Genomic DNA, 14,612 nt, shown 5'->3' with positions numbered 1-14,612 from the left:
ATCCCTTCACTCCATTGTTTCTGCAAAAAGTTACCATGGACTCAGTGGGCAATGACAGTGATTTAGCTAGCCACAGAACCAGAAGATAAACAAAGAAGATGAAAATTAGGAGGCATGTTCAGGAAGCAGTCAGTAGACTCTAGCAGCTGTCGTGCTCTTTTAGGGAGACGAGGAGAACATGCCATTACTGAACCCTGTAGTATACAATTAGGATAGTTAATCTCTAGATTTATCTCTTCTAGATATATATTTGCATATCTCTAAGGAGATTATATTACTTTACGTACCTGAACCGACAGGAGATGAACCCACACTTAGACTCTGCAGGCTGCCATTCCTGAGCAACGTAGGAGACCTCTGAAGGCCAGAACTTGCTGTGCTGCCTGCCGCAGAAGCCACGGAGGACGTGGGGGAGGCAGAGGACACAGAGAGGTGGGACGCTGTGTCCTGATTCTTGCTTCCTTTTGGCCGTCCAGGCCCATGCTTACTTTGTTTATTTCCTCTTCGCTTCTTCTCTTTTACCGTATCCTCTTCCATCATGGAGGATTGTACCCGCTTATATCCCGATACAGAGAGTCCGGTATTTGTGTAATCCCCAGAAACACTATCAAAGTTTTTGGTCTGGAAGGACATAACTGGATTTGTTGAAAGACCCATCAGAGAACTGAAAGCATTTGCTGTCCCTTCCTGCAGAGCTGCCTCCCCTTTAAGAGTGTCTTTAGTTGACAGCGCCTGCTGAGGATGGTGATAGGCATCAGTTCGCATTTCTGACTCAGAAAAACTCAGAAAGTCTTGGGGTGACTGAACCGAACTTCCAGAAGACGACTTAACACTGCCGGGTGTCCCCGAAAAGCTGCCTGAAAAAAATAAATAAAAGATATTGAAAATGTACACACAGGTAGTAGACATGTATCTACCAAAATTAAAGCCTTGTACACACGGGCTGAAATTGTTAGAAATCGACCGATTTGGCAGGAACTAGCCAGCTTTTCGGTCTGTGGAGTGGGCATGCTGGAAAAAACAGCACCCAACCCTCATCTGATCAGCCCTAGCAGCCAATGGCTTACAGAGATAAATAGCTCAAACTTATTTTACACACCCAGGTGAATGAGTCAAATGAAAGACTTAGAATTGGCTCCATATGAGATTTCATTTAGAAAGCAAAACAAACCTCAAGATACAGACCTGCTTCTAGGACAGTGGTCTCCAAATGTGGGCATTCGCTTGCCTTTATCTGGCCCTTGGGGCACTATTCCACCAACTAACACTAATGATGGAACACTATTCTTCTCATGAATAATCAACAGTGGTGCACTATTCCTCCCATTAAAACCAATGAAGGGGCATTGATGCTGGGCATTTTCTACTTCCACTGGCCACAGTCTGGGCCCCCTAAAGTCTAAATTGGCCCTTTGCTTATAAAGTTTGGAGGACCCTGTTCTAGGACCTCCCAAGAGCCAATGGCAGTCACACAAAATTGTTGGGAAATGTCCCTTCAATCATAAAGCCAAAAAAATGAAGGACCTAATAACCGTGCATTTAACACTGTCAATATTAGTATATCTCTCAGCAACAACCACTCATTTCATTGTAGGCCTATATCTCCTTGCTCGTCATGGTAATGCACTGGTAATCTGCCCTATATGTCCACCTACAGGAAGCTGAGATGTGTTCAAAGAGTATTTAAATATCCCAGGGTATAGCAAAAGCCTCTTTCAGGCCGGGTTCACTCTTATGTGATTGGAGACATAGCATGCGATTCACACTGCATTGCTGTGCACATCACATGCGATGTCTGTGCGATGCGAATTAAGCCATAAGGTTTGTATGGCTGAAAATGCATCGCATTTGGAACAAAATGGTGCAGGACCCCTTTTTTGTCCGCACTGGAATCGGATCGCCTGGGTATTCAGACCCAGGCGATCCGATTCTGTCTAATTCCACAGTTCGCACTGCGTTCTGTGAACCAATTTGGGGGTATCATTAACTTTATATTGACACCTGCAGTGGTTTGCAAAGCCCAGTGTGAGCTGCCTGCGAGTCTGATGGGGTGCGGGAACCCACACAGGAATAGCTGTGGTTCCCGCATTATATCAGCGTGAACCCAGTCTTAAAGGCTAAGTTCACCTTCTTTTTCTTCTAAAATCCGGCTCCCCTATGTACCAATATACCATTAATGTACCTCTGTTGTACAAGTTTTCTTTGATTTTGAAGACAAGGCCTACCTCACCCATGGCTGTATTTTGAAGATCACTTCAAAGACTTCCTGGTATACAAACAGGACAGACTAGCCGGTAAGACACAGGAAGGAGTTTACCAGCTGCCTTTATTAGCACACCTTCACCCATCAACTAAGTTTTCACAGCATCCTCTGCATTCCTCCATGTGTGCATTTGCTTGGCTTCCACAGCGTCCCTTCAGACGGGCTCAGGCTGCATGCTAAATTCCCTGGGGCCACATGCAGCTTACGGGACACCCCTGATGTAGTGCAAGAGCCTGCCTGATTGGATACAGAGTGATTGGATAGCCGGTGTGTTCTATTATATATTGTAAAATCTGATTGTATAGTGTATGGCCACATTTATACACCTAACATTAACTAGTTGATCTTTCATTGTCGTTAATTGTTAAGGGCACACCAAACACAGAAGCAAACACACATTTTGCCACATGAAAAAACAGGCGAAAAATGCAGTAAAAAAAATAAATAAATAAATAAAACCCTACAAAAAATGTCCCATGAGCTACTTTGCCAGGTGTAGCGCAGCCCATTGAAATCAACAGACTTCCCTATGTGTGTCACTGGAAAAACAAGGCAAAAACGTGTGCTCCCTCTACTCTGGGTGTGAATGGGACCTGAAAGTGAAATTGATGCGTTTACACAAGAACAATTACGTTCTATTCACATCTGTGTGTTTTCAAACCACACAGAAAATGCGCACTTCGCCATGTTTTTCAGAAACACTGCAAATGTGCATCGTGTTTGTGTTGTCATTACATGTTAAAGGCTCCTGAAGTGCGGCAATTGCACCGAAAACTGCAGTAACGCACCATGCGCCGCTCCAAAAATAGTTCTGCAGCTTCTCTGGGGTGATTTTTGGGCGTAGGGCAGCCCATTCAAGTGAATGTGTGTGAAAGTATGTGTGACGAGTGAAAACACTCCAAAACACCAATAACAAACGCATGCCGGGAATGTGAGTCTTCGTTACGTAGAGATGTGAACGAGGCCTGACAACCGAGTGTCTCCATACTCTCACCCCTATGTACTTGTATAAAGATGGCCATATACTATACAATCTGATTGTACAATCTCTGTACAATTTTCTTTAGCTTTACCAGAACTATGCAATAGAGGACACACCTGAACAATCCATTAAATTTGTATCCAATCAGACAGGCCCTTGTACTACAAAGCTGATGGGAGATCTAAAAGGAGATTGTACAGGAAGTAGGTGGAAGGTGGTATTGTAATGAGGGAGATGTAGTCCAGAGTGGTAAACACGCCCTATCATGCCCTCTTCTGTGATGCAACAAGGAAGTGAAGGCTTCTGGGAGATGACCTAACAGGAAGTGAATGCTGATATAAACTACAGGAAGTGATGGAATCTGAAAATCCATTCAAAGATGCAAAAAGACTTACAAGATTCTAAACATCCTGTGGATGGGGTACGTGAGAGAAAAGCACATTGGTAGGGCTGGGCCAGAAATGGCATTGGAAAATGCTTCTATTTATTATGCAAAGTGAAATTCTGCCTGAAAAGTTGAACTTTTTCAGTAATGTGCATTTTTCTTCCACCTCATCCACACGGGCAGCTTAAAAACCAGGCCTGCCTGTATGTATGTCTCAAACGCAGAAATTTCATATTCTGGGCATATGTCCCTGTATGCGAGTGTTGCTCGGAACAGTGTACAGCCAATCCTGGATTCTGACAGGCTGCAGAAAGTCAGCTGTATAGTGCATCTGCGCCTCTCAGGTGCGAAAATATGCCTTTTTTTTATGCTGTACAAGCCAAACCAAACATGTGCATGGGGCTTCATACTTCTTTCCAGGACTGTCCCTGAGTCTGCATTGACACTACAGCGTTTTGAATCGCAGGCAGAATGACACCTCAAATCGTGGTGCAGGTCTGCTGCGATTGTCACGCGATAAAATGTGCTGCAATCGCGGAAATCCGCAACGCGGGAAGCATGTCGCCAAAAAGAAGCTCCTGAACTTTTTTTTGAGCTATACGCTTCCTGCAATGCGGATCACAACACGTTTTATTGCGTGACAATCGCGGCAGACCCGCATCACGATTTGAGCTGTCACTCAAATGAATGGCATCTCAAGTGCGAGTTCCGCGATTTGTCATTCACAAGTCAGCGCTGTCAAATCACGGGCAGATTTGCGGCAAATCTTCCCAGGATTCAAAATGCTGTGGTGTGAATACAGCCTCTCTGGACTCTGTTACATTGATGTAACTGGTGACAAAATCAATTGCTTACATAGAAGCCAGCCTGGAACATTTGAGAAGGACAGACATGCTCCATATTTAGAATATATGCGGACTATTCTCACAGTGAATGTCAGTGCAGTTTTTGGAGATGTCCAAAAACACTTTCTGCTTCCACCAAGACCCCTTTTATTTGTGTGTGTGTGTGTGTGTCCCCTACAGTAAAGCTCCATTTTATAAATGGAAAGGCATGCTATAGAGCTGCAGAGCACAATGACTTCTATAAGTAACAGATGATGGCTGAGCCACAGCAGGCTGCAGGATTATTCTGAGCAAACAGATCCCAGAGTAATTAATTTTACTTTACAGAAAACTCCTTTACCATTACCAAGCAGGACTCGTTTTATGAAGCATGAGGAATCTCAGAAGGTGCTTTCGGTTTCCTGCTATGTGCGTTCATACAGATATGGCACAAGACATTAAACACCATACATTATAGTCTACATTTACTTTCCTAACATAAGGAACCAACATTTTTCTGCAGCATAATCTAAGTCTACACAGTGGTGTTTTATCCAACACTCATACTAGGTTTCACCACTCCATTCACATATTCGTTCATCCACATTTTTTAGATTTTTTACTTTTTCTTGATTTTTCTAAAAAAAAAATGTTTTTTTCACTTTTTAATTTTGTTTTATTTTACCCATTCACTTATATACACGCATACATTCTTTATATCTTTTATATTTTAGATCAACCATTTTTGATTGCACTCTTTACACTTGTGGAGATGTGGTGCGGCGTGGTGGTCGCGCTGTGCCATGGCTTATTCCCCTGGACCACCCCCCCTCAATGGGAGGGAGGGGGTGGGGAGTCTCTAACCTCAACCCCGGGTGAGACATCATGTCCAGGCCCTTTGCCCTTTCATCCTGAAGCTGAGCCCAGTTTATGAGCTCATCCGTAAGTCTTTGATTAGTTTGCGGTTTTCAGTACATAATTGTGTCTCTTGGAGGGCATTATTTTTTAATAAACCTCTTTCATTTATCCCTTTTTAGTTTAACTATTGCATCCCACTCCTGATGAGTAGCCATAGGCTACGAAACGCGTAGAGTCCACAACTAAGGGTGCCAAGACCAGTTTGTCTTAATCATGGATTTTTATATTTCAATATTTTATTCCCTGAATATTATGCATTGCGATGTATTTTGGATGTATGATGCTATCTTGAATTTATTCTGTTGATTATGTTCATATGACTATTTATATAATCATTTTCTATCTTCATAGTCTACATTAAAGTGGATGTAAACCCGATTTTTTTTTTTTTTATGTCATAATGTAGAGTATAAGATTTCCTATCATTTGAGCCCAGTCTTGCCACAAAGAATTAATCCAGCTCGGAGCAATCCTCTTTTATTGTTCAGTGAGATAAAACTTGACAAACAGAGAAAAACTTTGTCAAATCCTCCCACTTGCTGTGAGTGACAGGTGATTTACATATCTCGTGCACTAGCCTAAGACATGCATTATTTTTTGATTCCCACCCCCACTTCTTTCTTCAGCAGCTCTGCAAGGATTGGCTGTTCCACACCTCAGCATGATTTGGCATGCTGAAGTCATGTGGTTACTTTCCTGTCTTTTCACTGGATGTTAGAGATCATAGCAGACGTTCAGTGTAAGAAATACAGGAGAAAATGCATATTGACAAGGGGAGTGTAGAGGTGGGCAGGGAGTCTACTGACATCACGACTCCACCCACCGAGCTCCAGACAACAGACCCACCCACAGAATCTGCAGTTTTTCGGGTCTCATAACAGACAGAGGGGAGACATTTGACAGGTAAAGATACATGCAGGAGGCCTGTATATCCTTATAGATAACCCCTATGGCAGTAGTTTAGAAAGGATGACATTGGGTTTACATCCACTTTAATCCACTATACATTGTATGACCGTTTATCATCGATAAATTCATCATTTATAATTAACATATGAGCACTAATGTCAATGTTATTATTACAATTATTATCATTATTGTTATCATTATCAGTGCTATTGCTATTATGTTCAATATTATTATTATTATTATCAACTCCCATGAATTGATTAGATGTGTGGGGCAGTCAAGCAATCCATTGCATGATTGCGGCATCACATTGTACCAATTTTTATTAAATTATACATCATTTAATTAAATCTAATTTTATTCTTCAATATTCACTGCATAGACATGCCTCGTGTAAAATCCCACTACCTCCTCTTTTTTCCACTTATTTCACAATAAACAGAAACTTATAATAATGAAATACTTAGGTTGCCATTGCTGTTTCCTTGTAATAATCGTGGTTGCTTGTCCATCGCTAACCTTATTACTTTGTTAGTCAATGACAGGAACAAAGTCTGTTAGAAGTGTTTTCACCTTCATGCATAGGATGCATGAAGGTGAAAAAACACAAGGGTTTACAACCCCTTTAATGCATTATATGCATGAAGATAAAAAGCCTTCTGTGTGCAGCAGCCCCCCTAACACTTACCTGAGGGTCCTTCCTTGTCCAGCGATGTCCACAAGTGTCTCAGCCATCCGATATTCTCCCACCTGATTGGCTGAGACACAACAGCAGTGCCATTGGCTGCCGCTGCTGTCAAAGTCGGCTAAATGGACACAAGGAGCTGTGACTCGGCTCGGGTGGCCCTATAGAAAGCTGCTTGCTGTGGGGGCACTGAACAGGAGGGAGGGCCCAGGATCGCAGAAGAGGAGGATCTGGGCTGCTCTGTGCAAATCCACCACAACAGAGCAGGCAAGTATAACATGTTTGTTATTTTTAAAGGAAAAAAAGGAAGAATTTAAGTCACTTTAAGCCTGGTACACATGGGCCAAATATCGGCCGAAAGATTACCAACATTGGGTAGTTAGTACAGCGGCTTCTCCTGAGCTCCTCCAACCCCGCTGGGTTGAACAAAAAAAGAAAAAAAAACAAAAACAAAAAAAAAACGGATAGTGTGTACTAGGCTTTAATTGTCTAAGAAGAGGGATAGAAAAATGCCGACACGTTTCAACTTTATCCCATACTACCCAAGAATAAAAACACACTTCAGGCTCTCTCAACCTTCATCGTGGAGGAACCCTTAAAATAACTTTCCAGTCACAGGAATCCCTGCTAAAAATTCCTGTATCTACAACTCAGGATACATTAGTGTAACTGTCGGTCAGTGGTAAAAATGCTCCTTACATTTGTGCTCATTAGAAGAATACCCCTTTACAGATAGCTAAAAAGATCAATGGTGTCATTGGAAACGTATCGGAGATGCAAAAATTGGTCATTGCTGAAGGAACCCCTAGCAACCTTTGGAGGAACCCTGGTTTAGACACATTGCTTTAAATACTTGTATATTCTACGAAACAAAGCAAAATGGAAGGTGCACACACCTAGTGCATTACCAAAAACATTTATTGGATAGTAAAATCAGTAAAAAATGGGTACTCACAAAATAGCAACTCTCAATGAACCATAAAACAACACAAAGTTGAATGGTGCGGACACATGTGCAATATCGCATCAAAAGGGGTTACATTTTAGCTACCAGCTAAGCTCTGAGGAAGGGGGTGCGCCCCCAAAACAAATCAGTATTCATCCCTTTTGATGCGATAATGCACGTGTGTCCGGACCATTCAAATTTGTGTGGTTTTATGGCTCATTGAGAGTTTGCCATTTTTCGAATACCCATTTTTTACTGATTTTACCATTCAATAAATGTTTTTGGTAATGCACTAGGTGTGCGCGCCTTCCATTTTGCTTTGTTTTCGTAGTTTCTATCGGATCACCCCATCTGAGCATGGCAGTGTCCACCTAGTCCTAGAAAATTGATGTTCTGTTGCTTTTTACCACAGAAAACTAGTTAGAGCTGGAAGTGACTATTTTTTCTTGTTTAACATGTATATCCTAAAGGAACCTCCAGAAAGCTCCAGTTCCTGAATGGTGATGCAGATTGTTTACTGCTGGATAATACAACGGATGTAACAGCTAGCTTTCTGCTACTACACAAAGGGCAAGATGATGATTGATGATGATGCCCCTTTAGCGCCTAACATTTTTGGAATCAAAATTCTTGTGTTCTAATTAGTACAACATCTATGATTACATTTGTGCTTTCTGGATATTCTATTCTAAGCTGACTGTTAAAAAAAAAAACAAAACAAAAAAAAAAAAAACACACATATGCACAACATTGACACAAGTTTTCCAGCCCAATCTGGTCTTTGGCTTCCTCTACACTATTCACATATTGGTAGTAAATATTACAAGGACAGGCCTACTTTACACTGTGAAAGGAAAAGCTTTAAGACAACCGCTATTTTGTCACTTAATTAGCAGCTATGTAAAATGGTTTTCCATTAGCCGATCTGACTGTCACCATCTGTCTTTCTTTTACCCTTTTGTTTTTACAGCTGCTGTTAAGAGCTCATTAGGATTCTATAAGTTCTTCTAATCCCATATAGCGATGGAAAGGATTTCTAGAATTTCTTTTTGTTTCAACAGAAACTGAATTATGCTGAATGTGACATTTGAAAAGAGGTACAGTGGAGGAGGAATTATGGAGGAGCTGGATCCAGCAGTGCGAGGCCCTGCCAAATGATTACAGGGTATTTCATGGTAGGAATGCCATGCAGGTATTTCACAAGAATGGAACATTTTATAGTAAACCTACAATGGGAGAACAATGGGGCTGACACGGATGACCCCCTTCTGAAAATGGAAGTTGCTTGGCTGTATCTGGCTTTCATAGTTTTGAATCGCAGACCCACAACAAACATGCCAGCCAGTGGGGATAAGACATACAGTATTTCACAAAAGTGAGTACACCCGTCACATTTTTGTAAATATTTTATTATATCTTTTCATATGACAACACTGAAGAAATGACACTTTGCTACAATGTAAAGTAGTGAGTGTACAGCTTGTATAACAGTGTCAATTTGCTGTCCCCTCAAAATAAGTCAACACACAGCCATCAATGTCTAAACCACTGGCAACAAAAGTGAGTACACCCTTAAGTGAAAATGTCCAAATTGTGCCCAATTAGCCATTTTCCCTCCCCGGTGTCATGGGACTCGTTAGTGTTACAAGGTCTTAGGTGTGAATGGGGAGCAGGTGTGTTAAATTTGGTATTCTCTCTCACTCTCTCATACTGGTCACTGGAAGTTCAACATACCACCTCAAGACAAAGAACTCTATGAGGATCTGAAAAAAAGAATTGTTGCTCTACATAAAAGATGGCCTAGGTTCTTGCCAAGACCCTGAAACTGCGCTGCAGCATGATGGCCAAGAGCATACAGTAGTTTAACAGGACAGGATCTGCACAGAACAGGCCTCGCCATGGTCGACCAAAGAAGTTGAGTGCACGTGCTCAATATCATATCCAGAGGTTGTCTTTGGGAAATAGAGGTATGAGTGCTGCCAGCATTGCTGCAGAGGTTGAAGGGGTGGGGGATCAGCCTATCAGTGCTCAGACCATATGCTGCACGCTGCATCAAATTGGTCTGCATAGCTGTCGTCCCAGAAGGAAGCCTCTTCTAAAGATGATGTACAAGAAAGCCCACAAACAGTTTACTGGTTCCATCAATCCATGTCCTGTGGTCTGATGAGCAAGATAAACTTATTTGGTTCAGATGGTGTCAAGTGCGTGTGGCAGCAACCAGGTGGTTAGTACAAAGACAAGTATGTCTTGCCTACAGTCAAGCATGGGGGGTGGGTGATGGGAGTGTCATGGTCTGGGGCTGCATGAGTGCTGCCAGCACTGGGGAGCTACAGTTCATTGAGGGAACCATGAATGCCAACATGTACTTTGACATACTGAAGCCGAGCATGATCCCCTCTCTTTGGAGACTGGGCCGAAGGGCAGTATTCCAACATGATAACAACCTCAAACACACCTCCAAGATGACCACTGCCTTGTTAAAGAAGCTAAACCCTACTGAGTATCTGTGGGGCATCCTCAAATGGAAGGTAGAGGAGCACAGGGTCTCTAACATCTACCAGCTCCATGATGTCGTCATGGAGGAGTGGAAGAGGGATCCAGTGGCAACCTGTGAAGCTCTGGTGAACTCCATGCCCAAGAGGGTTAAGGCAGTACTGGAATATAATGGTGGCCACACAAAATATTGACCTTTTTGGCCCAATTTGGACATTTTCACTTAGAGGTGTATTTACTTTTGTTGCCAGCGGTTTAGACATTAATGGCTGAGTGTTGAGTTATTCTGAGAGGACAGCAAAATTACACTGTTATACAAGCTGTACACTCACTACTTTACGTTGTAGCAAAGTGTAATTTCTTCAGTGTTGTCACATGAAAAGATATAATAAAATATTTACAAACATGTGAGGGGTGTACTCACTTTTGTGAGATACTGTATCTTTATACCAGTTTAGAATCAGAGATTCAAAGTATTGAAGCCAAAGCACCCGTACAGCTGCCAGGCAACTAGCATTTTTAGAGGTAAATGAAAATTGAGGTAGTTGCGCGCTAATATGGTATGAAATGTGAAACTTATGCCGCGTACACACGACCGGACTTTCCGGCAGAAAAGGTCAGACGGAATCATTCCGTCGGACATTCCGATCGTGTGTGGGCTTCATCGGACTCTTTCTTTCTAAAATTCTGATGGACCTAGAAATAGAACATGTTTCAAATCTTTCCGACGGAATCAGTTCCTTTCGGCAAATCCGCTCGTCTGTATGCTATTCCGTCGGACCAAAAACGACACAAGGGCAGCTATTGGCTACTGGCTATTGAACTTCCTTTTTCTAGTCCCGTTGTACGTCATCGCGTTCTAAACGATCAGACTTTGGTGTGATCGTGTGTAGGCAAGTCCGTTTCAGCGGACAGGACAGGAAAGAAAATTGTTCAGTTCACCCATCAACACAGCCAGTGTGCTATTGTGTTCTCCCACTGGGAGCCGTCCCTGCCGGGAGAACACAATGATTATTGCTAGCGGCTACAGCCGCTGGCAATAATCACATCCTAAAAGTTTGACATGTCAGTTGTACGGTTCGAATATTGGCTGGTTCAGCAGGGACCGGTCGAGCTTTAAACTACGTATGGGAAGGCTGATTGTCAATCCATTGATCGACTTGGGTACAATCAGTTTGCCTATACATGGTTTGAATTTTGGATGATCCCTGCTGAACCAGCCAAGATTCAAACCATCTATGACCAGCTTTAGACCTAAGCAGCTAACCTCTAGTTCCCCAATATTGTCATATGATAAGCATTAGGATCTCATCAACCCTGTAAAAACTCCATAATCAGAAATGGAGTTTATACTAGGTTCTCTCTCTCAGTACCAATGAAGGAACCAAGTGGGAGTGAAGGGGAGCATAGGTGGGTCAAGAGGTGAACGTTCAAAGGACTTTTTTTTTTTAATAATCAGAATTTTTTATTATTTCCATTTTACAATACAACAATCTTCATACATTGTTACAAACAAGAAAGAAAAACCCCTCCTCACCCACCCCAGACCCTTATTACATTACATCTTCTACTACCACATTCGCTTAAATCTTATCCCTCCCCCCCTTTCCAAACCACTTGGTAATCCTGTAGTTACTCCTTCCCCTTCCTCTCTTTGTGCAAGAAGACCTCTTACCCTTCGTGAGAAGGAGAGAGGAAAAAAAAAAAAAAGAAAAAGGGGGGGGACAAAAAAGTGCATAAGTGTACATAATTGAATAAAAAGTGTACGTGTTTATCAATTTGTATTTGTGTACGAGGCCCTCATTGGCCTTTCAAAGGACTTTTTAACTCAGTCCTGAATGGGCAAAGTGACAGAGTCCCTTTGGAGTCTCCAGGAAAAAACAGGACTGAAGCCCCATACATATGGACCGAAATTCAGCCAGACCAGCAGGAAGCAGACAAATTTTGGTATGTGTGTACTGCAGCCTGTTCAACAGAAGCTGGTAATGGATTCTGTCAAATGGCCTTATTTGAAAACCAGCATTTGATTAGAGCTTGCAGTGACTGCAAGTGCTGATCTCTGTACTCTGATGGGGGTTGGGGGAGATCCCTGCATTAACATCGCTTGTGTTGAGGCGGGGATCTGTCAGTTGTTGTTTGTTCAACCCGCTGGTTGAAAAAAAAAAAATCTGTACATGTATACCCAGCTTTACTAACAATTTGGACACAAGTAAAAGGTCCAGAGCCTGGACTAGAATTCAGGAAGCTAAAGCTGGCTACACACTATACAATCTTCCTTATATTTCTTCCTTTAGATTTACCAAAACCATATAATATGAGATCAAACCTAAACACTTTCAATTTGTATGTAATCAGGTTAGACCCTTGCACTACATAGTTGAAGGTAAATTTAAGAGGAAATTGAACAACAAAAATTGTATAATGTGTATCCACCTTAAGGCAAGCTCTTGCAGGCATGTCTGAGTATGTACATCTATTTTCATATGGCCTTTAAAAAAAAAAAAAAAAAAAAAAGAGGCACTTAACCCCACAGCTGTAACACAGAAGCTTAAAGTGGTTGTAAACTTCAGACATAAAATATGAACAAAGCATTGTTACATAGTAGGTGAGGTTGAAAGAAAAAAAAGACACAAGTCCATCGAGTCCAACCTATGTGTGTGATTATATGTCAGTATTACATTGTATATCCCTGTATGTTGTGGTCGTTCAGGTGCTTATCTAATAGTTTTTTGACACGATCGATGCTCCCCGATGAGACCACCGCCTGTGGAAGGGAATTCCACATCCTTGCCGCTCTTACAGTAAAGAACCCTCTGTACGCAGTTTAAGGTTAAACCTCTTTTCTTCTAATTTTAATGAGTCACCATGTGTCTTGTTAAACTCCTTTCCGCTGAAAAGATTTATCCCTATTGTGGGGTCACCAGTATGGTATTTGTAAATTGAAATAATATCCCCTCTCAAGCGTCTCTTCACCAGAGAGAATAAGTTCAGTGCTCGCAACCTTTCCTCATAACCAAGATCCTCCAGTCCCTTTATTAGTTTTGTTGCTCTTCTCTGAACTCGCTCCATTTCCAGCACATCCTTCCTGAGGACTGGTGCCCAGAACTGGACAGCATACACCAGGTGATGCCAGACCAGAGTCTTGTATAGTATGAGAATTATCGCTTTATCTCTTGAGGTAATCCCCTTTTAAAATGCATGTCAAAATTCTGTTTGCTTTGTTAGCTGCAGCTTGGCATTGCATGTCATTGCTGAGCCTATCATGTACTAGGACCCCCAGGTCCCTTTCCATCCTAGATTCCCCCAGAGGTTCTCCCCCAGTGAGTAGATTGCATTCATATTGTTTTGCCACCAAATGCATTATTTTACATTTTTCCACATTAAACCTCATTTGCCATGTAATTGCCCACCCCATTCATTTGTTCAGATCTTCTTGCAAGGTTTCCACATCCTGCAGAGAAGTTCTTGCCCTGCTTAGCTTAGTATTGTCAGCAAATACAGACATTGAACTGTTTACCCCATCCTCCAGGTCGTTTATGAACAAATTAAATAGGATTGGTCCCAGGACAGAACCCTGGGGGACCTCGCTTTCCACCGCTGACCATTCCTGAGTACTCCCCATCTATTACTACCCTCTGAACGCGCCCTTGTAGCCAGTTTTCAATCCATGTACTCATCCTACGGTCCATGCCAACGGACCTTACTTTGTACAGTAAACGTTTATGGGGAACTGTGCCAAATGCTTTTGCAAAATCCAGATACACCACGTCTAAGGGCCTTCCTTTATCTAGATGGCAGCTCACCTCCTCATAGAAGGTTAATACATTGGTTTGGCAAGAACGATTCTTCATGAAGCCATGCTAACGATAACATTTTTATTACGAAAATCTTGTATATAGTCCCTTATCATCCTCTAAAAGAGCTTACATACTATGGATGTTAGGCTAACTGGTCTGCAATTCCCATGGATGTATTGTGGCTCTTTTTTAAATATTGGTGCTACATTGGCTTTTCTCCAATCAGCTGGTGCCATTCCAGTCAGACTGTCAGTAAAAATTAGGAACAATGGTTTGGCAATTACTTGACTGAGTTCCCACAGGACCCCCGGGTGTAAGCCATCTGGTCCTGGTGACTTATTAATGTTAAGTTTTTCAAGTCTATTCCTAATTCTGTCCTCTGTTAGCCATGAGGGAGCTTCCTGTTATGT

At 42.1% G+C, this 14,612-nt stretch overlaps 1 protein-coding gene across 6 annotated transcripts in view; it reads right to left on the bottom strand.

Annotated features, from left to right (window-relative positions):
* Positions 1 to 14,612, bottom strand: part of MLLT10 (MLLT10 histone lysine methyltransferase DOT1L cofactor) — a 294,670-nt gene that overhangs the window by 127,113 nt on the left and 152,945 nt on the right. For all 6 annotated transcript variants that reach the window (XM_073629758.1, XM_073629760.1, XM_073629754.1 and 3 more), the window contains one exon: positions 288 to 857. In XM_073629758.1, the coding sequence (XP_073485859.1) occupies positions 288 to 857 (570 nt within the window). The remainder of the gene's footprint in view (positions 1 to 287; positions 858 to 14,612) is intronic.

Source organism: Aquarana catesbeiana, linkage group LG05 (genome assembly GCF_042186555.1).
Source record: "Aquarana catesbeiana isolate 2022-GZ linkage group LG05, ASM4218655v1, whole genome shotgun sequence".
In the NCBI taxonomy this organism is placed as follows: Eukaryota; Metazoa; Chordata; class Amphibia; order Anura; family Ranidae; genus Aquarana; species Aquarana catesbeiana.
Note: the sequence above shows the minus strand (reverse complement) of the source record. Positions and strands in the feature narration are given on the sequence as shown.